We start from the raw sequence: 27664 nt of genomic DNA on the forward strand, positions 1-27664 counted from the left end.
TTAAACTTTCGAAGAGATTAATAGAGACAGCAGGGATTTAACATGTCACAGCATCAGCACTATACACCCACCACCTGTGACATATTTGTAAAGATAATTCCAGTGCTGATTTGCAGTGGAAGAGCATACCAGCAGCAACTTGACCTCTCACTCCTGCAGACTCACCTCCTCTAAGCACGAGCACGCTGACCTCGCTGCCCATAGGCAAGTCCTTGAGGATGTCCACTACCTGGGAGTGGCTCAATGTTTGGACGTTCTGTCTGTTGATTTCCTTGATGACATCACCCTTGAGTAAGCCACGGCACCACTGGGCATCCAGAATCATCTTTACCTTTTGTCCAAGGGGGCAGTCTGCAATGGCAAAGCCAAAACCTCCTGGGCCTTTCACCAAGGGGACACTCACAAGCTCTGGCTGTAACAAAGTGGGATCAGGGCCTTCTTGGTTTTGGGCATGAGGAAGATGGTGGTGGTGATGGTGGGGATGAGGGTGGTGGTGGTGGCGTCCTCCATTGCTCATAGGTGGCACTGAGGCGGTCTGCCGGGAAAGGGTTCCTCCATCTGGGACTGTGTAATGGGGGTCCTGGGGCGTGGAGATGGACGGGGAAGGGGACGGGTCCTTTGAGGCGCCGAGGCTGCCTGTCGCCTCCTCACTATTGCTGGAGTCCTCAGGCAGTGGGTAGCCCCTACACAAGACCATGTCCACATACTGGTTTATAGGGATGGACTGGAACATCTGCACCACGTCAGCGTGAGTCTTCCCCAGCACACATGTCCTGTTGATGTCTACAATCACGTCACCTAAAAGAGGAACGTAGAGCTTTTACACATTTGTGATGTGACCCTAAAGCAAACAACAAAATGTTTTGAAGGATTGTTTCCAACATCATCAAGTCTTGACAATAAAGAAATGAACTGAAAAATGATGAAGGCGACACTGTTTATACTGTCCCGAGGCACAGCGTTGTCCTGGTTTCAGAAGTCTGGCAGGTGAAACACAAAGTTACAATCTCAGGAGTGTAAAAAGTGACCAGTTATTCAGATATTGCCTGTTTCCCAGAACATGGCACACACATGAACTCAAGGTAATAACTCTGTCCCTAAACTGTTTGCACACATCTCTATGCAAAGGCTAAGAATCCCTAACACTGCAGACATTAAGTGACAAGAAAATAAGCTGCATTATATACAAGTAAATATCTGTGTCTGTTTCATGCTTTGTAGAAAATTCAAATATGGTAATGAGGAAGAAGCGAGCATAAAATAGAACAAAATCTGTGACATACTGCTTTTCTTTCTCCTCTTTTCATCTGGTAAAACCTGTGCACATCCTGGACAGAATAAGCAGCTGAACTGCTGACTGGCTCACTGGATCGAAGCCCTAGAGGAGGATCCAGCCCACGTACACAATCAATAATATCCTCAAGCTAACACAGCTAAGGTTTCACTCTTGAAATGAACTCAATATACCATTGTGGTGGCTCAGACTCATTCCGCATTACCCCAACGTCTTGTCTAATAACATCCAGAACGGTAAGTTAAGTTTGGAGTCTCAGAAAACTCAAACATTCCACCTTTGGCAAGAATATCTACGAAGCAGGTCTGAAGTGAGAAAAGACAAAATGTTCCAGTCTACTGCCTGTTGTTAAAATCCAATGAAATTAATTATGTTCATCTTTTAGTGTAGTCAATTACCCTTCTTCTCAAGGGAAATGAAACATTGAAAATAATTACTCTCTCTGTTCCACTCTCACGTTGATTCTCAGCGGCAGCACCGTTGTGGCGATATTAGTGTGATGTAAATCCTATGGCATTTTGCACAACAGTAATTAGAATTGCCTCAATTAACAACCATGGGAACACAGAATCTGTGCACACGAAAAAAAATTGAAATGTTGCGAACCCTTTAGAAGAAACTCACTACTTATTTGTGCAACTACATTGGCACACTTTTCAGTTTTTAGAAACCTGGAAACCTACATGTAGGATGCAGCCATCAAAAGAGAACTAGTATTCAGGCCAATTAAAACTCAAATTTATGGGTGCATATAGAGTGTCAGCTATAAACTGGACATGTGCTCCTATTTTTCGCACCACTCCTCTGATCACTGCCTATAAACATTTGTCTTTGTAAAATCAGGCAATGTGACATTCGGGGTGTAGTATAATTCTCTACATGTGTTTGTTCATGTATGCGTAGTGTGACTGAACATAAGACAGCAACTATAGCATGTGCATGTGAATGTAATGTTGGATTATCTTCTGTTTGGACAAATAATAGAGGCCTGACTGTCTCTCCTTGACGTTTCGTTATAGTGATTCCTCCGTGTATCACTTTGCATTATGGCCATCAGTTACAGATCTCTCAAAGCTGAACCACTGCAGCCCAGACACTGGAGGACATTTTTGCAGATATTATGTCTCTTTGGTAAGTTACCTGAGGCAATCTTGTTGTCATGTGCAGCAGGCCCGTCAGGAAGGACATTTTTGACCTGAAGGAACTCATCAGGTCGGTCTCCTCCGATGATCGTGAACCCAAATCCCTGGGGGCTTTTCCTAAGTGCTGTCTGCAAGATGGAGCCCTGCAGCTGAGATGGATCTCGTGTGAAACCCCGCACTCCCCTCTCGGGCTCCTCTGTTGTAGAGATAGCAAAAAAAAAGGAAAAGGGATATTAAAAGAGGTAATAAAAAACATGTTATTTGTCTTAATTATAATCGTGTGTAATAAAACACACAAACAAAAACACAACTTTAGCAACAGTAACCTGAAGTAGTCGTTTTCGGTTTGACATCATCAGTATCACATTGCTGTAGAGGAATTTTAGTCCACTCCCTTTTTTACGAGGTTGCTTCAGACATTTGTTTAAGCACAGCTCTTTTCGGCAGCTGCCACAGTATTTCAGTGAGACTGAGGTCTGGACTTGAACGAATGGGTCATTGCAACACCTTAATCATTTTGTTTTTCAGCGATTCTGCTGCCGTGTTTGGGATCATTGTCGTGCTGTATGACCCAAATTCTGCCAAGCTTTAGATGTCAGACAGATGGCCTCACATTTGGCTCTAGAATACTTTTTTAACAGAACGCAGTAACTGTAACTAGTCTAGGTCCTGTGGCTCTAAAACAAGCCCAAATCATCAGCCCTTCACCGTGCTTGACAGTTGGTATGAGGCATTTGTGCTGTTTGTTTTTTGTCGAATGTGGTATCGTGCATTATTCACAAACATCAGAGGTCTTTAACTTTAGTTTGTTTGCTTGAATATACAGCTAAATGAAGAATGATTGTTTTCCCCTAATCAATCTTAAAAGTTAGTGATATTACCTCTAAAATTTTGAGAAATATATTTTAAAGTCTACAGGATAATGAGACAGTGTACATAAGTGAGAATTATCCTGGGACATGAAGAGAAACTGAAACGCTTCCTTATGAGCTGCCATCTGTCTCCATCATAAGGGCTTTTGCACAGTGACAATGCATCTGACAGCACATCCCTCACTGCCAGTAATTATGGGAACACTCCTAAACTCAATTAAAGCACCCGTACAAAACTTGTAAATCTGCTGCTCTGTTTTCAAAGTCAATAAACATCCAGTCCCTAAATGTCTCCATTTTTGTCCTGTCCCCACCCCACCCCACCGCAAACAACCACTGTCTTTCAATGCAGTGATAAATCCATCCTGTTATATTCCAGGTAAACTTTTTATTGCAAATTTCCTTAGTGGTGCCGGCAGCATGTGTAAATAGGACAACTTTATGGAAGACGGGGAAAGAATTATATTAGAGTGAGGGAGCATGGCTGTGGGAAAGAGGGGGAGATAAGAGTGATGAGATAGAAAGAGACAGAGAAACAGAGTTAGCCTTGACAGAAAGAGGCAAATTCTCACTAAATCCTAGCTCACCTTCCCCCTGGTGAGTGCCTATGAGACTGAGTTATGTACTGCGTCCCTGCATGCTGGACTTCTTCTGTGGAAGTTCCCACACTGATAGATGGTTGGACATCAATCTCATTAGGAAGAGTGCAGATAGATCCCCCCCCAACCCCTTTACCTCCCTCATAACTCTCACTGTGTTGTGGGATTTTGATTTGCATAATTGCATTGCAATTGGCAGATGAACGTGACTGCTCTTCAGGGAGGTGTGTGTGTTGCGGGGGGGGGGGGGGGGGGGGGTTAATTAACATGACATTCCTGCATCCGAGCTGTACAAACAAGTTACTGATGAATGTAAATAAATGTCTGCTTAAGGTATGGCTATGTTTAATCAGGCCCCTCGCACTGTTCACACACACTACGCCAAAAAACTGTCAGTGCTGCTTCCTATGTGATCACCGTTAAAGCAGCAACGACAGAGCAGTAGATAGAGAGTGGAGGGTGGAATGGGGAGGGGGCTTCACACTAAAGCCATGTTTACATGGTCCTGATTACGCTGTGGGCCACAAAAGGACTCCACTTTCTCAGGGGCGAAGTGATTATATGAAATGTCTGACAGGATTGTCAGTACTGTAATTATGGCTGAGCCCCACTTTGCTCTGTGCTCTGTGGCATTGTCTGGGAGGTCAGGCTAGCCAGCCTTGTCAAAAGAGCGCTTAGAAGCCACCTCATGCACATTCACACGCTTACACAAGACCACTAGCCATTTATTCTCATTAAGAAGGATGGGAAGGTGCAGAGTGGGCATAAGGAAGGCAGTTGGAGCTGGAGGCGGTTATACACAGAGGCAATATCATGCACAGACTGCAGAGAGGCTCAGCTGTGGGAGGAGGGGTCTGCGTGCAACAGAGTGAGGCAGACAGATCTGTCGAAGGGGTGTCAGAGAAATACAGAGGCTAGTTTGAATACCAATGTGGTCATGCTTTGTGTATACACACACGGAAGATCATAATTCTTACAAATTTTTCAAAAAACATACGGCCTCTGCCTATCAGACCCTTGCAGTCACTGTGCAGGGGGTGATTACACCAGTCAGGAATCCACACAGGTGGTAAATGATGAGCAGAAGACCCAGCACAAAGGAAATTTATGACCATCAGTCACCTTCAACTGCAGTCACCTCTGTCCTTCAATCCCTTCTTTATCTTACTGCTTTTCTCGGTTCTAAGGAGATCTTTCAACTGCTGCAAATGTCAGGAGCAAAAGTGTTTTCAAAGATACCTCAGAGCCTTCCCTATTTCACATCTACTTGTCAAAATGAATTCTGCCACCCAGTGAAGCGTCGTTCCATTATTCAAATTGAATATCACAGCTTCAGAGGCTATCTACAGAGGCTGTCTCCAGTTAAAGAATCTTCCAGACACACAACTCAGCATGAAGGAGATGATGAAAGGGTTCCAGTATTCGGATAACAGATCCAGTGCTTTGTTACAGGTTTTACTTGATTAACCTGGAACGATAACACCAGAAACATGTGACACATTGTCTTTTTTATTATTATCAAAAAACAACCAAAAACTAAGAAAAAATTCAGAAGTGCTGTGTGAAAAACTAAGTTAAGTTAACTTAAAATAACTAAATAATATTGTGGTCCAACCACAACATTTCATTGAGGTTGAAGTCTGGAATTTGAGTGGACCATTGCAACATCTTGATTATTTTCTTTTTTCAACCATTCCACTGTAGATTTGCTGCTTGGCTAAGTATCAGTCAGTCCGGTTACATGCGTGCATGCGGATTAATGGCCAAATTACATTAAGATTGAGTTATTCAGTTCATGTAGACACCTTAATCTTACAAGAAATCGAATCAGATCGGGTTACTTGCGATCGAATTAAGACCCCGAGATAATCAATCTGCACATGATCGAGATTTTTTTCCGTGATCGTCACCCGAAGGAGACGATATTACTGTTGTTGTCGCCGCCATCGGAAAGAAATAAACAACGCGATGGAGAATGCGCCATTGTGCATCACGTTTGTGCCATAACCAGCTCATCACAAATGTAGAGGGACATAGCTTCATCTTGCTCTTAGTTCACCTTTCTCGAATACCTGAGTTTGTTGTTGTTGTTGGTGGTGAAGACGTCAACTGGAAGTGGCTCTATTAGCGATAGTTGAAATGAGTCCAGCGCTACCCATTTTGCTGAGGTATGACAATGCTTTGTGCCAATGATTCGGTTCATTCACAGCCATATATCCAAGGATAAGTACCCTTGCTCAGATAAGGAGCATAACCCAACTATAGCTATAATCGAGTTAATCTCATCATGTAGACCCACCAACTGCCTTTTCAACTTTCCAACAGGCTTTAGCTGTCAGACAGATGTCCTCACATTTGACACGAATACTTTGGTAAACAGAGGACTTCATGGGCTTCACGTGTACTATTGCTAGAGCTGTTGTTGTTATCTGGGGCTTATCGGAGGGTTTCTACACACGCGTCTAGTGGGATGATGTCATTGACGCATGCTGCTGCAGCACAGCTTATTTACGCCGTGCTCTGTGACGGTCGGCTATCTTCACACGGAGTTTGGTACTGCTAGTTTTGTGCAACATGGTCGAATATTTATCAGATTCTAACGACATGGACGGCGACTTTGAGAACAATGGACGTCCTTACCGTTTTGAGCCAGAATATACGGATGAGGAGCTCCTGGAAAGGAGGATGCAGAAGCAGAGAGAGGAACTGACCTGTGCTGCAGTGGTGCTTGTTGATGACGTCATCCCACTAGACGCGTGCGTAGAAAGCCTCCGATAAGCCCCCCGATAGCCCCCCATAACAACAACTCAGCAGCTCTGAACTAACAGTACAATAGTACACGTTCTTTCATTCATTCGCCTTAAAGTATTGGTGAAATAAAAACAGATATTGCCTTATTTAGGGGCTGTATTGTCTGTGCCCCATTCACTCTTTTATATGGATATACGCGGATCTTGAGTGATCTAAATAGCGTCCGAACTGTTGTTGTGAGTAGATGAACGTATTTTATGCCAGAAATAAGGTCCAGGTTTAAAAAACTTCCCCTTAAGTAGTTGGGACATTTCATTAAAACAAATGTCAGCGTCATGGTTGCATTACAGTATATAACGAGATGTCACCAAAGTTACATATCCCAAGGAGGATTAATACTCCACAGAAAGGTCCAGGTGCATTAAATCAAAATTCCTGTCAATCCCTCCAACAGTTGAGATATTTCAGCCCTGGACCAAAAGCACAATCCAACCATTAAGTCTGCAATGTCTGAAAATCATAAACTACATTTCTAAGAATAATGTAAAATGTTTATGTTTATGTTTATGCATTAGTAGACGCTTTTATCCAAAGCGACTTACAAATGAAGATATAACAAGCTATATAAAAAGCTAACAATAAACTACATAGAAGGAACCCACTAGTCGGACTCTGTCAGAGGTGACAGAGTAGAGATAGGGTGCAGGCATAGAAGGAAGTGCAGAAAGATAAAGTGCAAAGATAGAGGGAGTAGGTAAGTACAAGGTAAGTGCTAGGATAGGACGTAAAACCGTAAAACGTAAAACCACAGAGTTGAGTTTCTCTCATCAAGCATCATTTCAAGACTGAGAGCATGCATTAATAATGAGTTAACTTTGTGTTCCTTCTCTCTGTCTCACTGTTCAATTCCAGGACGCAATTTAGAGCAAATAATCTCACTTTTCTGTTCATTTCCCTTCTAATTCCCAACAGAAAATCTTCCAAGGCTTCTCTTTGAACCATGACATACGAAAACTGCAACTCACCAGTGAGTGCACAACAGAAAAACATCTTTATCATTCTAACACTTAGTTCTCATTTTTCTTATGAATACACACATTTCAAAATAGTGAAGACTGGAGGCTTCTCAAAATATGCTAACTTTCCCTTCTTTCTCCATATTGTCACTTGTCTATATTCAACCCAAATTCCCAAAAAGTTGGAATGTTGTGTAAAATGTCAATATAAACAGAGAGCAGTGATTTGCAAATATCCTAAAGCAATATTTTATTCACAATTGAACGCAGAAGCTCATCTAGAATTTGATGGCAACAAAACATCTCAAAAAAGCTGAGACATGGCGACAAAAGACTAATTTGGTTGATTGGCAACAGGCCCATAGTCTGATTGGGTACAAAAAGAGCACCTGAGAGAGGCAGAGTCTCTCAGTTGTAAAGATGGGCAGAAGTTCAGTAATCTGCAAAAAACTGCACACAAATCTTGCAATTTTCTCATTTCTGAGAAATTTTCCTAAATATATTATTCCAATATTCCATCATGTACAATACATGATGTCATCAAATGACTAAGAATCTGGAGCCAAAACTCTGTCGAATGCCATGATCTTCAGGCCCTTAGGCAGCACTTTAATTAAAACAGGCATGATGCTGTCAATGGATATACCTGCATGGGCTCCGGAATATTTCCAGAAATCAACGTCTGTGAACACAGTTCCCTATGCCATCCACAAATGCAGGTTAAGGCTCTATCAAGCAAAGAAGAAGCCAAATGTGAACGTGAACTAGCAAATGCCGCTGTCTTCTCTGGACTCATTTAAAATAGACTGAGGTAAAGTGGACAACTATTCCACTGTCAGACGAATAGAATTTTAAAATTATTTTTTGGATGCTGCATCCTCCAGACTAAAGAGGAGAGAAACCATCCAGCTTGTCGTCAGCACTCAGCTCAAAAGCAAGCAATTCTTATGATACGAAGATGCTTTAGTGTATAAGTGCCTATAGATAGAACTGCTAACTTGAACATGTGCGAAGGCCTCATCATCTCTGAAAGATATATACTGGTTTTAGAGCAACTTGTGCTTCCATTCAGATGACATTTTTTGCAAGGGAAGGCCTTGCATATTTCAGCACGACAGTGCTAACCTGCATACTGCATCTATTACAACAGCATGGCTTCATAATAGAAGAGTTCAGGTCCTGGATTGACCTGTCTGCGGTCCAGACAGTTTGACAGTTGAAATCATGTGGCTCATGAGGATATTTAGGTGTCGTTGTTAAAAGAAGAAGGAATGCCACACAGTGGTAAACATGGCCATGTCCATACTTTTTTGAGATGTGTTTCTGCCATCAAATTCAAGATGAGCTGATATTTTTCAGTAAATAATAAAATGTCTCACTTTCAACATTTGATGTTTTTTCTTTTTTTTTATTGATGGATAGAATTTTGGTTTATGAGATTTGCAAATCCTGCCCATCTATCCTTTTTTTATTTTACACCACATCCCAACTTTTTTTGGAATTGGGGTGGTAAAGTACACATTAAAAGTAACAGAACTGACCTCAACCTATTGCACAATCTTCCTTACTTGTGACCCACTGAGGATAACACAGCTGCTGTTCCAGAGGGCCTGGGTTTTGGTGCATTTACCTGAGGGTGCAGCTGCCTGCGGCTGTGCTGCAATGGGTGTGTCCACGCTCAGCTTTCTCTTTGCTTCCATCACTGGATTTTCAAACTGGGTCTTCTGGTTGATATGGCTGCACACAGAGGATAAAAACATCAGTTAACAATAATTGTAGATAGAACAGGGTGTTACATAAAGCTTGAATATGCACAGCGAATATATTTTCACACTTTTTCACACGTTTCTGTTGGCAATTTGTTCATCACACATTTAACAGCTTCTCTTATTTTCCCATGCACCTCACTGTCAGTTGATTTCACAGAGTTTATGCTTTTTTTAAAAATCTCATTATTCTCATTTCACCATTTGGCCTCACTGAATAGAGCTGCTCTACACTGTAGATCCTGCTCTTTGACTGTCATGCAAAGCTTTGATTTGACTGCAAAGACTGTGGAAGATTACCTGTGCACATCTTTTAACATGTGAAATGCATGTAAACCACAAACCCAAATGCATCTGTGCAAGCAGTTTTTGCTGCATGAACAATTATTGGGCAAGATTATGATTATTTCTTTGCAAATTTGTTTTGGATATTGTGCAGCAGGACTTTTGTCTACTTGTACTTTCTGGCACTTTATTATATCTGTTATGATGAGCTTGAGCCTATCCCAGCTGTTATTGGGCATGAGGCAGGGTACACCCTGGACGGGTCGTCAGTCTGTCACAGGGCAACATAGAGACAGACGAAACACACAACCATGCATGCTCACACCTGCTCACTCCTAGAGACAATTTAGAGTCATTGATCAAACTAACATGCATGTTTTTGAATGCTGGGAGGAAGCCGAAGTAACCTGAGAGAACCCACACATACACAGGGAGAACATACCAACTCCACACAGAAAGTCCCCAGCTGGGATTCCAACTAGATACCCTCTTGTTGCGAGGTGACGGTTCATATATATTATATATATGTATAGTGCCTATACACAACAAAAAGTAATCTCAGGGAGCATTGCACAGAGAGAAATCCAAGATATTCCCTATGAGCAGCACTTAGCAGCTGTGACTGCTTGATGTGGTGGTCCTTGTGATGGGATAAATATCTACTCGAGACATCGCAATCCCAGGATCAAAAGATTAAAAAAAACAGTAGAATGATGTAAATGTCATCTCTTTTTCCTATTTAATGCTGAGAGATGGCCTTCTTTCCAAACCTCTGAGCCTATTAGGGACTTGACACCAGCTTCATTCTAAAAACATTAAATGATTCACAGTCACACCTGTGGGATCAAACATTTGCAGCTTCCCAGAGAAATGTCTCTTCATGGTGGTTAAGGGAAGAGATGGCTCATCTGCATAATGAGCTTTAATAGACGTAAATCCGGGTCATGACAGCAATGGGGGAAGACAAAACGCACTGATGCTGCACAGTGAATCAGCCACATGTTGAGATGATGATGCTATATACTGTGCATGTGTGTGTGTGCGCGCATTGAACACAACGCACTCTGCTCTCCTGCTGTGTATGACTCACGCCTCACGCACACAGAGATACCCACCCCATTAAGTCTGAGGAGATAAACACCCCCCTTCCTTTCATTTCCTTTCTCGCTCTGTCTCGCTTTCTCACTCCTTGATTGCCAGACCTCATGTTTTGTGGAAATGATGAGACTTTGTGTCACTTTGCGGCACTTGGTCGTTCATTCACAAGCCAAAAGAAAAAAAAAACCAGACAAATAGACAGTGACAGAGAAGAGGAAGCCTTTCAATGACCCTCCTGCACATACAGGCATGATGATGACTCCTCCCACCCCCGACTGCACATCTCTCCCTCTTTGACTGCAGTAATGAGTCTAAAATGAAACACTGTGCTATTGTTTACAATCTCTCCCCCCGACCTTCAATGTCTGTTGTTTGTGCTCACATAATTTCTTTCTGTAGGCCTGTGGGAAACTACAGCTTGGACAATGGCTTGGACATGATACTGTCACATGGCCCACAGGTTGAAGACCACATCTAAAACTTCAGTACCTGTGGAATTCAGTGCGATGGCTTCAATCTGCAGATAATTCTGCTATTACTACAGAAGTCATGCTAATCAAGGAGTTTGAGTGAAATCGGACACACAGATTCAGAGAATCCCCACAGATGCTCCATTATTTCATCTTCTTCTACCTTGATTCACAGCAGCCACAGTACTCTGTGTATCCCCAAGCACAAGGAGAAGTTTACTTACTCTACATAGTAGGTACCAAACTGGGGGTCCTCAATCTTCTCCCAGCCGTAGGGCAGCTCTGTGAGGAGGAACAGACAGAGAGAAAGCAAATAGATCACTTATGATACTGCTGAGGAGCTACATGGACAACTGTACACATGCAGTGAGGTGTGGTACTTTGACTGGCAGCTTCACAGCCTGCTTAGCTACACCCACATAACAGAAGGCCTGTTTTTATTTGTATCTATGCATTTAGGATTTAATAAACACTATGGAGGCAGAAGAGAGGACGGGAGGCTGCGAGTTGTTACACAGGCTTTCTGTAAAATAACAACCTCTCTCACTCTCCAGTGGTGTGCACGTGTGCAATGCCGCTACTTTCTGCTGCTGTGTGACACATCGCATGCAGCGCAGAGAAGATCTTTACGCAAGAGGGGCTAGAGAAAATTGCTTTCCGAGAAATGCCACACTGATGAGCTCTCTGCATGTGCCCGTGAAGCTATTAAGGGAGGGGGAGTGGGGTTTTGCTGTGTCACCAGCATGACTTGGACCGGGACCACTGAGCTGTTCAGCTTCCGTCTGTCATTGAGCACCCCCCCCCCTAGTGTGGGTAGAAAGGAGAGAATGTCAGTGTGTAAGCCTCACCTCCTTCCTCGCATTTCTCAGGAGGCTTAGCTTTCTTGGCAAGGCGGGGGTCCAGCCAGGTAGTGGTTTTGTTGTTGTGACTATAAAACAAAGAAGAAAACGTGGATTTATGTACATTAGAGACATTAAAGAGTGACAGTTCTGCAGTCAGAGAGCTCTTTTACCATCCCACTGAAACCAACACAGCTCCTTGAGAACAGAATTGTGGTAAATATTTAATCTTTAGGGATCAAATGGCATATCAAAGATGCTTTAGAGGGTTTGAGGTACAAGGAAGAGAAAGAAAGAGTGAGAAAGAAAACGAAAAGGAAAGAGAGTAATTGCAGAGATCATAAAGAGAAGCACTGAGAGAGCAGGTCAAGGGTGGAGAGCTCCGTTTAGCCTGCTGTTTCTCTCGCTGGCAGAATGAGCTATTGATTTAGCAGCAAACAGAAGCACCTGGCTCTCTCGGCTGCTCAGAATTGACTGCTTGCCACACCGATGGGCCTGGTAAACAATGCAGGCCTGCTGCTTTTAGCACCAGCCAACAAACCCCACATCAAACACAAGGGAAATAAAAGGGAAGAAAGAAAACTTAATTGAGAAAAATGCAGCTGCCGTTTGCAGAGAATACAGATAACTTCCACGTCTTGCACCTTCCTTGGTACAGTGCAGAGGAATGCTCTGGATGAGGAGCAGTGAGAAGTCATCGCCAAAACTTTGAACACTCTTTGGCTTGCAATGAGGGGAAAAAAAGGAGATGGAAGAAAAGCTGGGAGGACAGGGAGTGGTGTTAACACACTGCTGATGTAATCGGGTGTAATGAGAGTTCTACAAAGAAGGCAAGGAGTGACAGAAATATTACTTACTCTATGAAATAGACCATGCCGGTCTCTGTATAGGCCATCTCCCAGTTTTTCGGCAACGGATCCTGACTTTCGTCTTGTGGGTTCCAAACGCGCATATCCATGGTCCCCGCTGACTGGTTGTAGCTGGGCACCGTCCTCCTCCAGTCTGCCTTGTCCTTGTGCTCTGCAGCCCGACATGAAGACAGGGACGTGGGAATGGAGACGGTAACAGGAATGGGTTGGGAGTAGGGGTTTGGGAGATGATAGATGGAGAAGGAGAGAGGAGGTAAGATTGTGGCACCATTGGAGCTCCTCTGCATTTCTCCCTGCTGCTGCTGCTCGAGCTGCTCTAGCCCTGTACGTTGTGTGGACGGCTATGTCAACAGGAGAAAACGGGGTAGAGAGAGAGACACACACAGAGGTTCCAGGAAGAGGACGAAAGCGCTGGAACCATAGGATTTGCATGTCAGCTACAATGTATTACGAACTGCCTCCAAGGCAAGGCCAGAGAGAGCTTCAGTCCGGCAGCACATCACACTGCTGCGTGTGGGCATTTGCCTAATCTTGATATGTGTGTTTGTGCTGGTCTGCATGAGGCTCTTATCTCCAAGTTTCCGTCTAACTCTGTGTGACCCAGCTTCACGACGACACTGAACACTCTCTGTGTTTGGCAGGGTAAAGTGAGTGGCAGGGACAGAGAGTGACAGATGATGACTGCATAAAGTAAGGACCCTTTTGTCCCGAAACTGGGGCCTTTTTTCATTGCAGAACCCAAGAGATTCTTCTGGACTAATAACATTTGAAAACATCTCCAACATACAAATGCCTGCTTTAGCAGACAGCAGCTATCAGTCTCAGAAAATATGTCTGTCGCCACCCCTTTTGGTGGCTTTACCATTCTGAACCACTGACACATGCAATGCAGAGCTCAAGAGTTAGAAGTGACATCCCGCTACATCTGAGTGTTTTCTGTTTTTTTGTTTTTTTTTCCTTTGGCTTTGCTCCCAAAAGCCAAAGGAAGATGATATGTGTGACGATGTGTCTCTTTCTCTTTTCTCTTTCTATTTTTTCATTTAAACCACTTTGTTGTTTCTATGTCTTCTCGACTATGAATAAGAAAGAGTCTTACTACAGAGCAGTTTGTCAAACTTCTGCATGGTATTTGATCACAAAATTTTGCCGAAAGCACTAAAAATAAAATCTTGATCATTTTGTCCATACTTGCTCATCTGGGACGACCAAGAGGCCAATTTCTCAAGCCATACAAGAAAAAAAGGATTTTCAATGGATTGCTATCAATTTACATACAATCCATGATACCGTTCTTTTTATTTTGTAGTGTTTTCCAGCACTTTCAGGTTTTCTTACTGCTTTCAAATGGAGAACCATTCACTCAGATCCTCGTGCAAGATTCAGCCAAGGACAAAGACTACCTATCTATCCGAGGGATTATTCCAACTGAGCTCACATGCTCTTTGGCAACATCTCGTCATAACTGATTTGGAGTTGACCTTGCATGCAAAACAACTCATCCTGAGAATGTTTGTTTAAAGAGAAGAAAGAAGAGAAAAATGTCCTGGGGCCTCATGTACAAAGGGTGACCAAAGGACTGGCCAACCGATTGGGACTGTGCCAGTCAACCCTGAGCCAATCCATGCCAGCCGAGTGGGACGGAATTATCTGCATCTGAGCAGGTATATCAAATTGTCAGACTGCACACACATTGCTCTAACAGCGCCATCACATGATGAATTTGTATATGTCAAAAGGAAACATTTTCATTTGATCAATGTACAGATCATATGTGATGCGTAAATGCAACCAACCAACATTGTGGAGAGGTGGCCTGGTTCAACGCATGATTCATACATTCTGAGTAACAGCATTGTTGGGAACAAACTACAAGCTGGCACTGTGGCGATGGGTGGCTTCTCGGTGAGTAACTTTATTCATGCAATTGTCCTAATATTATTCCCTGTGACGTGCACTGAGCATGTGCGCCCCCAATTTCTATCCCATCTTCACAGCATAATTGGTGGTTAAAGTTAGTAACTTGCTGTTTTTTGCTGGTTAAACTATATCTTGAGATCTTTCTAACAAGCCCCTTATTGTCTCTGTGTGCAAATGTTAATAACCCTGTGCGTAAAGAGTGTGAAATGTCTTAATCAGCCTCACCTTTTCGCCCCACCGACTATATGAACACGTTTGTTGTGAGTTACACAAATACATAGGTATTTACTTTGGGGGTAATCAGAGTCACCCACATGTGCTCCCACCACCCCTGAGAGAGAAGTGTCACCCATAGTTGTGCCGAGTTTCTGTTCAACCCCCCCTGTTTTGGCCACACTTTGGCAGTGGGCAGCCAGTCTCCACTTCACATCCACCTTAATATCCAACCACTTCTTTTTCACCTCTGCTTGTGGGCGCTTCTCAGACCCCACAGCATTTTTCCCGTCTTACTCATACTTTTTTCTTTATTTTCTTATCGTGCAGAGAGGGGAATCGCAGGTGCAGGGCTCATTTAAATAGGATTTGCATATTTAAGTAGGGGCGTAGACAGGGAGGAGTCGGATACTCTGACATGTGTGCTCAGTTCCACGTTGATTGGGAAATGTGCTTGGATCCATGCGTATGCACAGATTCATACATCCGGATATTTTTGTGCATGGGAGGGCATTTGGGTTTGAGCGTACGCCATGTTTCAGTAGGAAATCCACGCAAGTCTTTGTACATGAGGCCCCTGATGTTTAGCATTCTGAGAGAGATATAATAATGATGGGGGGACATATATATATAAATATGTAAATCAAGCAAAAAAAATAAATACAATGCTTCAAACTTACAGAAACTGTAGTAAAACATGATATAATAGCAAACTTCCTATAATAACTTTATAAGGCAGTGGAAAGAGAAAGACTGTGGCATGTCTCACCTCCAACACCATTGACCATTGGAGGTCTCTCCTCCTCCTCTTCCTCCTCTGGAGCAGCGCTGTCCTTTCTGTCCATCTTACTGACTGAGGTCGTTCGTTTACGCTGGACCTCTGTGTCAAATTCCTCATCGAACAGAACCTGGTCCACCAAGTCCGGTTGTACGGGGCTGGGCTCTGCAGGGGGTTTAGGGGTCCCATAGTAGTTACCTAGAATGAACAGACGGAGGCACAAACAGTAAGATGAACAGTATGGTTTAGCTAATATGTGGCATGAACTTTTCTTTAAAAATGAGTTACATATACAAATATTTTGGCACTATGTTGCACTGCAGTGTGGAAAGAGACGGCCACACATAAAACCTCACTTTGTTGACACCAGATAAAGAAGAACCCGTATCACATGACACGCAGCACAATGGAGCCTGAATATTAGCGGGGAGTTCAGCTCTCAGCGACAAATCTTATCTGTCAGAGCTGCAATAAATGGAAGAAAATGAGGGCAAGGTTGCTGCTGTCATAACTCCCAGATTTTAGAACAATATTCTGGTTAAAGGGAAAACACAACATAGTCTTCGTTACATTTGCCCAATCAGGCCAAACAGCCATCTCGAAAGAGTGTGTAACATCCACTTCCCATTTGTGAAAAAGGGAGCTTTGAGCAAGAAAGGTTTCCCAAACTAAATCTCATGCAGCTGTTTGAATGTTTTAGTCCCATTCAGTCTCTGCGTTTCTGGAGTATCACGACTGCGTTTAAGACAAGATGGTTCTCCAGGCACTAGATTGCCACTTCAAGTCCCACAGCTTGCTTTGCTGTCATGTTGGAGTCCGAGGCAGCAAACAAGTCTTACTCCATCCAGCGAGTGTTTGTCTTTTCCCAACTACAGGAGCGGGGATTGACATATTTTACCGCTCACCGCCTTCTCTCAATGCACAGGAGGATAAGACGAGATAGAAAATGAAAACTTAAAAGCACAAGAGGTGAGAAAGTATAGTACAAACACAACACACTGGTTGTTGTCTGTCTCTGGTAATATGTTGCCCTCCGGTGTTTGTGTAGGGCCCATGAGGGAGCAGAAAGAGGAGAAACATGAGAAGGGCCACACTCTAACAGAGAGAAATCTCCGGAAACTGGAAAAAAAGTTCAAAACAAGGCAAAATGAGAAATGGGCTCCTTTTTTGGCGTTTTTTGATTTCTCTTATTTAACCAAAAGTAAATCTGAGCGCCCATCAAATGTGATCCATAAAGCAAGACAAACATGATAAAATCTATTATGTTATGACTTTACATGCTAAACAATGCACCATTATTGAATAAAGCACTCACATTAATCCGAGTATCCAAGGATTATATCAGACTTAACAGGTAATTAACAGGAAGCTTAATGACAATTGAGAATAAGGGAGTTTAATTATAAATTATAATCTGCTCTGTTCACAGCTCGTGAAGCTCAAACAAACAGATACATGTAGCGTCTGTGGGCGCCTATTAGTGGCGAACTGGGAAATGAAGGCCACAACAAGGAAATGCAGTGAGATGGATCGCGTTTTACTTACACTGCACTAATGAGCCACTTTATGAAAAGCAGCCTTTGAAAAGAATGTGCAACTTTGTCCAGCACAGATTAAACGCAAAAACAAACAAGCACTCCAAGGACTAGAACGACTGTTTTTAGCTTCACATAAAGGACAGGTTGTGACGTGTTTTTATAGGATTTATTGTTTTGTAGCCATGCTCATTTACAAGCCGTCTGAATGTTTGCTGGCACATCTTATCCTGTGACAGAGGTAGAATCCTCAAGCTTGAACAATCAATTCTGGTATTCTATTCATTCTGTAGTGTAGAATTTACAGATCATGTGCAGCTTTACCTAAATTCCTAATTCTACTAATAGACAGAGTCATCATCTTCCAGCCAGAAGGCTGGCAGTTTGATCCCAGTTTGAAGTATGCTCAGGCAAGACTGACCGCCGCACTATCTGTGATATGTTCAGCTGTGTGTGGCTGTAAAGATAAGGTGCTGTAGACTTTAGAGTACATATATAAATAAAACTGTAGTGTTGTGTGAGTGTCTGTGAGAATGGGTGAACAATAGACACGTGTAAAGTGCTTTGTAGAAGCTAGACAAGGTTAAAAAGATGTGATATAACAGGTTGGCTTACAATACAAGTCCCTATTCAGACATAAACCAAGTGCATTGCTGGTCAGTGTGTGCTGTTAACTTGGGACCCGATGGTCTCGGGGTTGAGATAGACCATTAGCAAACCCCGAGCCTGGGATGAACAGAACACCAGTTGACTGGTATTCGTGATTTTAGCAAAATTAGAAGAAAGACAAATATTGTCCACCAATATTGTCTGTTTGTTGACCAAACCACTGCTCACGCATACACTTACAATCTAGACACACAGTATACAACAAAAGTGAGAACACCCTTATGCAATATCACTTGACTCTCAAATGATTCAAAGTTTTCACACGTCTCAACTTCTGCATTATATTTAACTTGCTAAGGGATGTATTTACTCCTGGAAGTGATCAAAAACAAATATTGAGGCTGAATACAACTTAAATATTTGAAACTCAGTACAACACAATTAATAAATGTTATCATGGACATGCAAGTTAGAAACCACCAACCTACTTGCACGAACATGCTAAAAATGTCCATTGAAAACCAGAGCATTCTCAGTTTGGCACCTATTGTCTGTCTGCACCACTGCTCCACATCGGGAACACATCAGAATTACAGTCTTCGGAAAGATGGGAAACCATACAGAATCATCTGAGATCAATTAATTAGGAGCTGTAGTACTAGCCACAGTACCACTTATGACTGCAGCAAAGCACCAATGTCTGCGGACATCTGCGAAAATACAAACCCCTGCTTGCTCTTCTGCACATGTTGTGCATACAGGAGAGGCACCAAAACACTAGCAAGTGAGACAGAAAAATGGTAGCAAAATGTTCAGAAACACCTACCTATTAAAAATGGATGGTGGTTAGGGTCAGTCTGACTCAGGGGTCACATTAACCAAATATTTTCCGTCACTGAACGTTTTTTTAAAACGGTGACGGTGAAAAAATCTGAAGGCCATCTGTCATTTTGACAGATTGCAATTTACACCCCTGACCACTTGGTGGCGAGTTAGCATATTAATTAGCTATTGTCTCTCTTGATGCATGACCAAGTGGCGCTTGTAATTCCAGTCTCCAGTGTGGTGTGTGATGGCACATCACATAAAAATGAATGAAAATTAAATTGAATATGTCATTATTATTTTATCATTATCATTTTTAAAATTAAAGCGATGGATAAAAATAGATTGTCACAGGATTTTTATGACCCTGTCAGTCAAAATCATGGACAACGAAAAAGTCTAGTGCAACCTCTGGTCTGACTTGAATCTGCTGGCATGCACATGCTGCACATGCTGGCATCCTCTATGCTGAAGAGGACTGAGTCAACTAAAATTTCCCAGGGGGTTCCTCACTTCTGTTGTACACTGTAATTCACATCAACACTGAGTAACATGGGCACTACTGCTGCTGTTTCCCTCATTAGGAATGTTAACTTTTCTTCATGAGAGCAAGATGACAGGAGAAAACACTGATCTAACCTGTTCCTGACATATTTCTGCCTCATTAACACATGTCTAGTGTCTCATTATCATAGACAAAGACCTTTAGTATCCAGATGAATGCTGGCAAATTAGTCCCCCTTTCAACAGGATCTGGTCAACCTTTAGTAACCCAGATTATGTCAGTATAGCTATTTCCAATTTTGCCTTGGATGAATGGTGTGCTCAATTTTTTTGAAAAAAAAAAAAAAAAACAGGCTGTGAGCAACCATGCAAATAGCTCCCCATGACCATGTGTCTGACAAAAATAGACACTTGTTGATACAGGCACTGACTCAACCCACTCAACATGCTGTTTTCTGACATAAACTCAATAACAAGCAAAAAATAAGAGCAAATATTACAGGACTGACTGTTACATTAAGAGGATAACTGTTCCTCGCACGAGCGGTCCACAAATGGAAGATCAAATATCCAAACCTCGGTATTCCCCTACCTGCTTTAAGACGCCCACATTTAATCTACATGACAATATAAATGCACAAGCACACAAAATGTTGACTTGTTAGTAGGTTTCAATCTGTTTATGAGGCTAGAACTGTGTAAGTCTTTAGGCATCCCTCATTTTTATAGATTGCCAGGAAAACAGGAATCAGGAGCAGTCTTTCATTGTTTTGTTTAGCAAAATGACAAGTGGCAGTGTTATTAGACGTAGAAGCTGCGCACACACAGGGCTCACCATGTCAGCATGCTGCTTTAACACTGACGCTCTTGGTGGGTGGGTGGTGAGTGATGGGTGAACAGTGTAAAGTCCATTTCATTTTAACAGCCTGAGTGAACACTTGCTTGGCACTGACAGTGAATTGCACAGTCATTCACTCATGTAGCAGGATGGCTCTGCTGCCAGTAAGAAGTATTTTCATGTCAGAGGGAGCTCCTTTTTTTTTTTCTTTAGACTCCCGTTGGAATGCTGCGAGGTCCAGACAGACCGCGAGCTGAAATCTGCACCACAGGGGCTTTGTGTCGATTGGTGGGAAAGAATGTGTTTATACAATATGTGCATGAATGGATGTCATGCCATCTGTTTAGGTCAACAGCTGCCAACATAGCTCATCTCAGGCTTGTGAGAATGCAAGTAAAATTGTGACAGCAAGACTTTAAATCTCTGCGATACTGGAGATCACAAAGTTATGGTCATTTAGAAATGTGAGATGCTCGCAAATGCTTTTGTGGTGATGTGTCCAAAGGGAGAAAGGATACTGGAGACATCCTTTAACTTTGTAATACAATCTGTACAATCACAGAACTTGCTCTTGCAAAGGCTTATGTCACAACTCGGTCCCTCCGTTCGTCCCAGGATTGTCGTCTAGCAGCTCCTACACCACGCCTAAGACAATCCAAACTCTTTTCATGTGTCGTCCCACGATGGTGGAATGACCTACCGAGTGCTACCAGAACAGGGGCGTCCCTGTCTATCTTCAAGAAACTCTTGAAAACCCAGCTCTTCAGAGAGCATCTCCTATCCTAGCACTTACCTTGTACTTACCTACCCCCTCTATCTCTGCACTTTATCTTTCTGCACTTCTTTCTATGCCTACACCCTATCTCTACTCTGTCACCTCTGACAGAGTCAGACTAGTGGGTTCCTTCTATGTAGTTTATTGTTAGCTTTATATAGCTTGTTAAATCTTCATTTGTAAGTCGCTTTGGATAAAAGCTTCTGCTAAATACATAAACATAAACATAAACATAAACAAACCTTATCAATCAGTGACAATGGCCTTTCACCCCTTTGGGCAGTGCCAAGTCCGGCTGGGCTACATCACTGATGGCCGGTGCCCGAAACAGGTGCAGCCCAACTTGTGCTCCAGCCTTGGCACAGGATTCCGGCCCTGCTTGGCATGGATGCCCATGCTTATAAATTCTGCATGCCTATGCTCTCTGTCCTCTGTGTGTGTGTCTGTGTGGGTGGGTGCTATACAGCTGAGCAATCCATTGTTCAGCTGCCTCATATGAATGAGCTTCTCTTCTTGTTTAAGTTAATTTTTTCAGTCTTCGCTGTGACACCCAAAATAAACCACCAACCATTTCATTATTTTACTTACAAGCTGCTCTCATTCATCTTAATCCCCCTCTTGTTAGTCCTCTAACTTTTGCTCTTCCACTGTGTTTTTTGGGTAATTTTCTTTTGTTTTCTGTCTGTGCAGCGATCACTATAATCCAAGCTCTATGCTATCAGATGTGTAGGTACTTCTTAATCTTTCCAGCCATTGCTTAGCCAGTTCCTTGGAGTAGGCAGCTGGTGCCAACACAGTGCCTTTTCACCTTCCCTCCTGAGTGACTTCTAGCCTGGTGCCCCGTTTTTTTTCCCCCAATTTAATCTTCAGCCACGCAGCTTTGCCTGAGACTGTAAAAAAGGGGCCTGTATTACCAAAAAAGAGACAATTCTAAAATGGTTGGTGGCAATTTGGTCCCAGAAAAAAACAAGGGCAGAGCAAATGGTCATTTCTTTTCCACTAAAGTCTGTGATCGTCGAGGGGAATGAGTTTTGTTTAGCACAAACAAAGGGATTCCATCATTTTCAGTCCCTGTTGAACTGTCCCCTGGTGGGCCTGCAGCTACAGACGATAACTGCCAGCAAAGTAGCTGAGCACTGTCTGGTCTGTGAACAACATCCTTTTCTCTTTCTTTGCTCTTGATCTCAGTCTTTGAGACGTCATCTGCAGCGTGTCATTCTGTTTACAGTGGAAGCCTCTTGATTCCACCTTAATCCTTAAACATATAATTAAGGTTATGTTTCACGTGGCTGTCTTGACATATGCACTCATGGATGAAAATGTGCACAAAACCCTCTCACTGTAAGCCATCACAGAAAGAACTCAGCTGGATTTAATCAATACCCACAGCAGAGTAAAATCCTGCAGCAGCTGTAATTCAAACAAAATAGCCGATGAGCATGAAATGAGAAATAATATAACTCTCCCTTTACTTATTCCTCCTATCTGTTCCCAGACACTGTACTGAATTGTGGGGGGAAAAAGAGAATTTAAATATGCTGCTCATTTTGCATGGAATCAGTTACAGAGTGTACACAAATATTAAAGGGACTCATCTCACCAAATTAATTCAAGCCAACTTTAAGTGACTTAAAGACAGACACATTCAGATGTACATCTTGTAATTTGAGTGAGTTACATGGTCCTTGCAATCAGGGATCGTGGCAAGAGGCGGACAACACATGCAACCAACCACAGAGGACAATTCATGTACCCATAGAATTGGAGCTGCATTCAAAAACTTATTTGTTATGAATGAATAAATGAACTAATCAATCAAACAAAGCTCTATAAAGAATGTAAAAGAAACAAACTGTTAAAACAATATGAATACTTAGTTTGTATTCTGAACTCAAAATACCCTCAGTACAGGGGACAGAGGAGATACATCATCATATTTAGCTCTCCAAAATGTCATGGATTTCTAATGTGGAAACATTAGAGGCAAGCAAAATAATTGAAAATGTGTTAAATGACAAAATCCTAAAAAAAGGGTCATTGGACAATAAACAAATAAAATCAAGTTGAATTTAATCAGATCAAAAATCTATTTACAGACTTTACTATATATAAAAAATAGAGAAACAATTAAATTAAATTAACAAGTAAATAGATTAAATTAGAGGTGAGGAAAAATAAACTGGATCAAATCAAACAAAATTCATGGATAAAAAGACAAATAAATAAAGCTAAAACTGATCTGTGCAATGAACATCTGCGTCATATGTACTTTAAAAGCAAAACTGTCAGTACTTGATCTGATTTAATCAATCAAGAGTTACCTAAACACTCTATATAAGAGTGACCAGGAAAATGATCTAAAAACCTTAAAGTTCTACGCTGCACAGGGAAAACAAGAATGAGAAAACAGTTTCAGCCTGGCCACCCCCATGAGAAATCTCTGGCTCTGACACTGGCTGCCACGAGCTTTGACACTAATGACTGTTGACAAATATCCAAGAAATACTTTCTATGTTTTTGTTTAATACACAAATGTCAGTAGTCTGTTGAACTATGCTGCTGCCTGTCTTGGTCAGGACACTTTTTTTTCCTCTCTCTTTCTGTAAGACCTTTCCTGGTTTTTTAAAAAAGATTTACACAAACAAATACAGTGAAACATTCAAGTTAACGCAATATCACGTCTTTCAGTAAAATCTGATAAAATCAGCTACAGTACAAGGCCTACTGGTGCTGACTTGGGGTTTCAACACCTGCCTCTCTTGACTTTTGCTCATCTATTTCAGCTCCCCATCTCTGCCATGAATGATTCATACCCCTGGCTTTTCTGTACCAGCCATCGTGAGGGGCAGACAATTGGATATGCCCTAATTCACATACAAGCACACACTCGAGCACACACGTATATCCGATTCTTGAGAGTTTCGGCATGAGTGTTACTCACGCTGACACTTTCATCCCTCTGTAAAACAACAAGAATTGCAGACTTGTGGCTCTAAAACCAATCAAGTTGCAGTTTATACCCACGCATGTCCAGTCACACATAATATATGCAGTGAAGGCTTTGAAGCATCTGTCAAGTGAATGTAAGTCTAACAGTGCTGAAACCATTACAGAAAACAATGCTTCAAGTAGGGATGGTGCCTTGATAAAAGAAGCATCTACTTCTGAAAGAGGATGGGTTGAGAGATTGTGCAGTTTCACCAACAACTGACACAACTTTCCTGCTAAGATTGATTTGAAATCCAGAGGAAATCCAAATGAATGTTGAAAATCCATACATCTATCATCTTCCGCTTTCCGAGGTCAGGTCATGGAGGCAACTGGTCCAGGAGGGAAAACCAGATATCCCTCTACCTTGCGGCACTCTTCATCTCCTCCAAGGGAATCCTGAGGAGCTCAGAGGCCAGATGCGCTATGCAATCTCTCCAGTGTGTTCTGGGCTCCTCCCAAAAAAAACTCCATCAGGAGGCTACCAGGGGGCATAATAGTCAGATGCCAGAACCACCGCAGCTGACTCCTTTTGATGCAGAAGAACAGAGTCTCTACTCTGGGCCTCCTTCGGATGGTGTTGCCCCTCATCCTACTCCTAAGGCTGAGCCCACCCATCCTCCGAAGGACACTCATTTCAGCTGCTTGTATCCGTAACCTCATTCTTTCTGTTACTGCCCAGTTCTTGTGACCATAGGTGAGGGTGCAAACAAAGATGGACCAGTAAGTCAAAAACTTTGCCTTCCGAATCAGCTCTCTCCTCACCACAAGGAACTGGAGCAGCGGCCTCATTACTGCTGGCGGAACCCCGTCTGTCCATCTCTCACTCCAACTTTCCACCACTCATGAACAAGATCCCAAGATACTTAAACACCTCCACCTGAGGCATCCATGACCCGGAGGGGACACGCCATCTTTTCCCGGTTGACAACCACCGCCACACATTTGGAAGAGCTGATTTTCATCCCAGCTGCTTCACACGGCTGCGAACCACTCCAGTGTGCACTGAAGGTCGTGGCTTGAAGAAGCCAACAGAAAAATGAGGCCAGAAAATGTTGAAGATGTAAATGATTAATGCGCAGGAGCCAGTCTCACAAACCCACACACACATCTCACTTCTCTGATGCTTGGTTCACAGCTTCAAAAACATTTTTTTAAATATCTATTTGTGTTGCCACATGATAGTTTTGTGAAACACTCAGATATTGTTTCTAGCAGAGCAGCAGGAGGGACAATGTGTCTCTTGGTTGCAGATTAACCATGTCAACACTGAGCCCCTGTTGCTCACAGGTCTGGAGGATTAGTCACAGCAGTGACCATGACTGCTCAGGTCGATTTTTTTCATTCAATCATCCACATATATGCCAAGGAAAGAAAATATAAAGTGCACTAAAGAAGCTTGGCAGAGAGAGGGAGATGAATAATGACCGACTGCCATAAAAAAGTGAGTCTCCCCAGAGCTTTTAACACTTAAAGATTGGCTCTGTTTCTCCCACAAAAAAGAATTCTTTTCGCCTTTTTTTCAGCAATGTCAAAATAAAAATACGCCGCAAGTCCTATAAACAATAAAAGAAAAAAAAGGATTTACATCATCTTAAAGCTATATAATGGATTAAGAAGTTCCACAAAGTTCAATTTCAGGCCAACTTCTTATTCTATGAGCCGCCACATCAGGAGTATTTTCCCAGCTATGCTGATGACAAACAGCTTCAGATTGCTATGTCTCCTGATGACCAAGGCCCGGTTAATGCCCCTTTGTTGTTCTAGTAAAGTATTGGTCATTGACACCGAAGCTCAGAAAGAAAAACGCAAGTTAAAAATCTTGGAAATTTTTTTAACTTAAAGTTGAGTCTTGAACCGCACATTAGAGATGTAACACAGAGTGTGTTTTATAACCAGACAAATTGTGTGAGGGCCAATGCAGAGACTATTAGAGCACGCTTTTATTCCCTGTCCCATTGACCACCGTGCCCTCCTGTTTAAAGTATTGGTTTTAGTATCAAAGGTGAATTTTACAATCAACACTATTGTTGGACTGCACTACTTGGTCTGCCTGCAGGTCTGGGTTTCCCTGTGAAAGTTTATTGAACTGTTTATTTGAGACTCAGAGGTCATAAGACCTTCTGAGGACTTCTGAAGCTGTGCCTTTAGCACACATATAGATGTTTTACATTAAGCAGGGAAGGATGGGGCAGATCCATTATTCATCCTGATGACTGGCTCATGGACTCAGGGGTGAAGGCCGAGTCTCTCAGGATCATACGAGGAACAGAGGTAGAGCTTTAACATACTCAACACATTTCCAACATATTTGTGTGGGTGACTGAGGTGAAGCCCTTCCCAGAAACTAAATTGTCTGGGGAAATGTCATCTCTCGTTCTTTCAGATTGCAATGACAGTTTGATGACACGAGCAATGTGTTGATTTTACTTGATGACTTAATAGTGCATAGATCAGCAAATTCACAAGAGGACAAATATCGAGCAGCCTTGTCCCTGGGATGGACTGGGACACCGAACAATGGTGACGACATTTCAATTCACAATTCACTGGGGAGCAATTTCTCTCTTATATCCTCCACAGGTTCGGTTTCACATCAAGCCTGTTTAGAGCAGTTCCTGCAAGTCATGATTAAAGTTTCTCAAAGTGTTTTAGGCCGGTGCAAAGGCTCCTTGCTGAACCGGACACCGCTTGAAAAGCTAGGTTGTCAAAGAAAACTCAACCAAGTGACTGCTCTTTCTGATGTACTTGAAAAAAAAGACAAAGAAATTTTGTTTCAAAAAGTTCTGCTATATTTGTTTCCTGTTCTGTGTGTTTCAACAATAAATAAACTTCCCTCCCATAATACCATATTTCTACCACTGCCTCATTATTTTGATGATGTAAAGAAAACAACTTTCATCTTACATCTTTGTGAGAATATAAATATAATGCACACAGAAAGGCAGTGAATGACTTGCTATCTGTCGACAGAAGTGGATTTCGTCGTTCATCTCTCTGGAGTGGTGACAATGGAGGATGAGAATCATCAACAATGTCCACAAAAACAGTATCCTGTGGCTTTCCATCACTTTGTTCTTATTTGTCGTAGTTTGTCGGAAACCCAGAAATCACACACACACACACACACACATATATATATATATATATATATATATATATACACACATACAGATGTTTAAAAAAACTGTATGTCTGAAATTTCTTTGTAAACAGATCCCTGTCACTGACTACAGATTTAGCTGAAGACACAATCAGATCACAAGTTCATAAGTCTAGAAGATCTCCAAAAATGACTCCAAACGGTAAACAGAAATGTCATTCTCTTTGCCCGAGCAGCGAACGTTGAAGGGCCGGCTTGTGTTCGAGGCACAAACTGTTCCTAGAGTCACTGCACATTTCCCATTTAAATATTCCAAACTTCACACACGCAAAGTTCCACATTTTTTGGCAGATTTTTTTTGGGACCATTTTTGACATAGAAGTGTGAATATCAAGATGTTTGTCTACTAGTTTTGAAAACCAATGGTAAACATACTGTATATGTTATATTCAGACCGCATATGCCATTATCCAGCCAAATATTTGTCAGATGATTGTAGTTCCAGGTATTGTGCCTCCACTGATACTGTACACTAATCCAGTACACAGTATTTATTAAAGCCTTAATGCTATAACAGT

At 42.2% G+C, this 27664-nt stretch overlaps 1 protein-coding gene across 2 annotated transcripts in view; it reads right to left on the reverse strand.

Moving 5' to 3' along the window:
- The window catches only part of magi3a (membrane associated guanylate kinase, WW and PDZ domain containing 3a), a 129746-nt gene that overhangs the window by 16642 nt on the left and 85440 nt on the right, over positions 1–27664 (reverse strand). Inside the window, exons 4-10 of one of the 2 annotated variants that reach the window (XM_072367854.1) lie at positions 15901–16107; positions 12990–13152; positions 12142–12221; positions 11518–11575; positions 9305–9411; positions 2435–2632; positions 166–798 (exon numbers count right to left, since the gene is read on the reverse strand). In XM_072367854.1, coding sequence (XP_072223955.1) covers positions 166–798; positions 2435–2632; positions 9305–9411; positions 11518–11575; positions 12142–12221; positions 12990–13152; positions 15901–16107 — 1446 coding nt within the window. The remainder of the gene's footprint in view (positions 1–165; positions 799–2434; positions 2633–9304; positions 9412–11517; positions 11576–12141; positions 12222–12989; positions 13153–15900; positions 16108–27664) is intronic. The other variant, XM_072367855.1, reaches the window with a different exon arrangement.

The sequence above is a fragment of the Leuresthes tenuis genome, unplaced genomic scaffold (genome assembly GCF_036924035.1).
Source record: "Leuresthes tenuis unplaced genomic scaffold, fLeuTen1.0.hap1 SCAF_16, whole genome shotgun sequence".
NCBI lineage: Eukaryota > Metazoa > Chordata > Actinopteri > Atheriniformes > Atherinopsidae > Leuresthes > Leuresthes tenuis.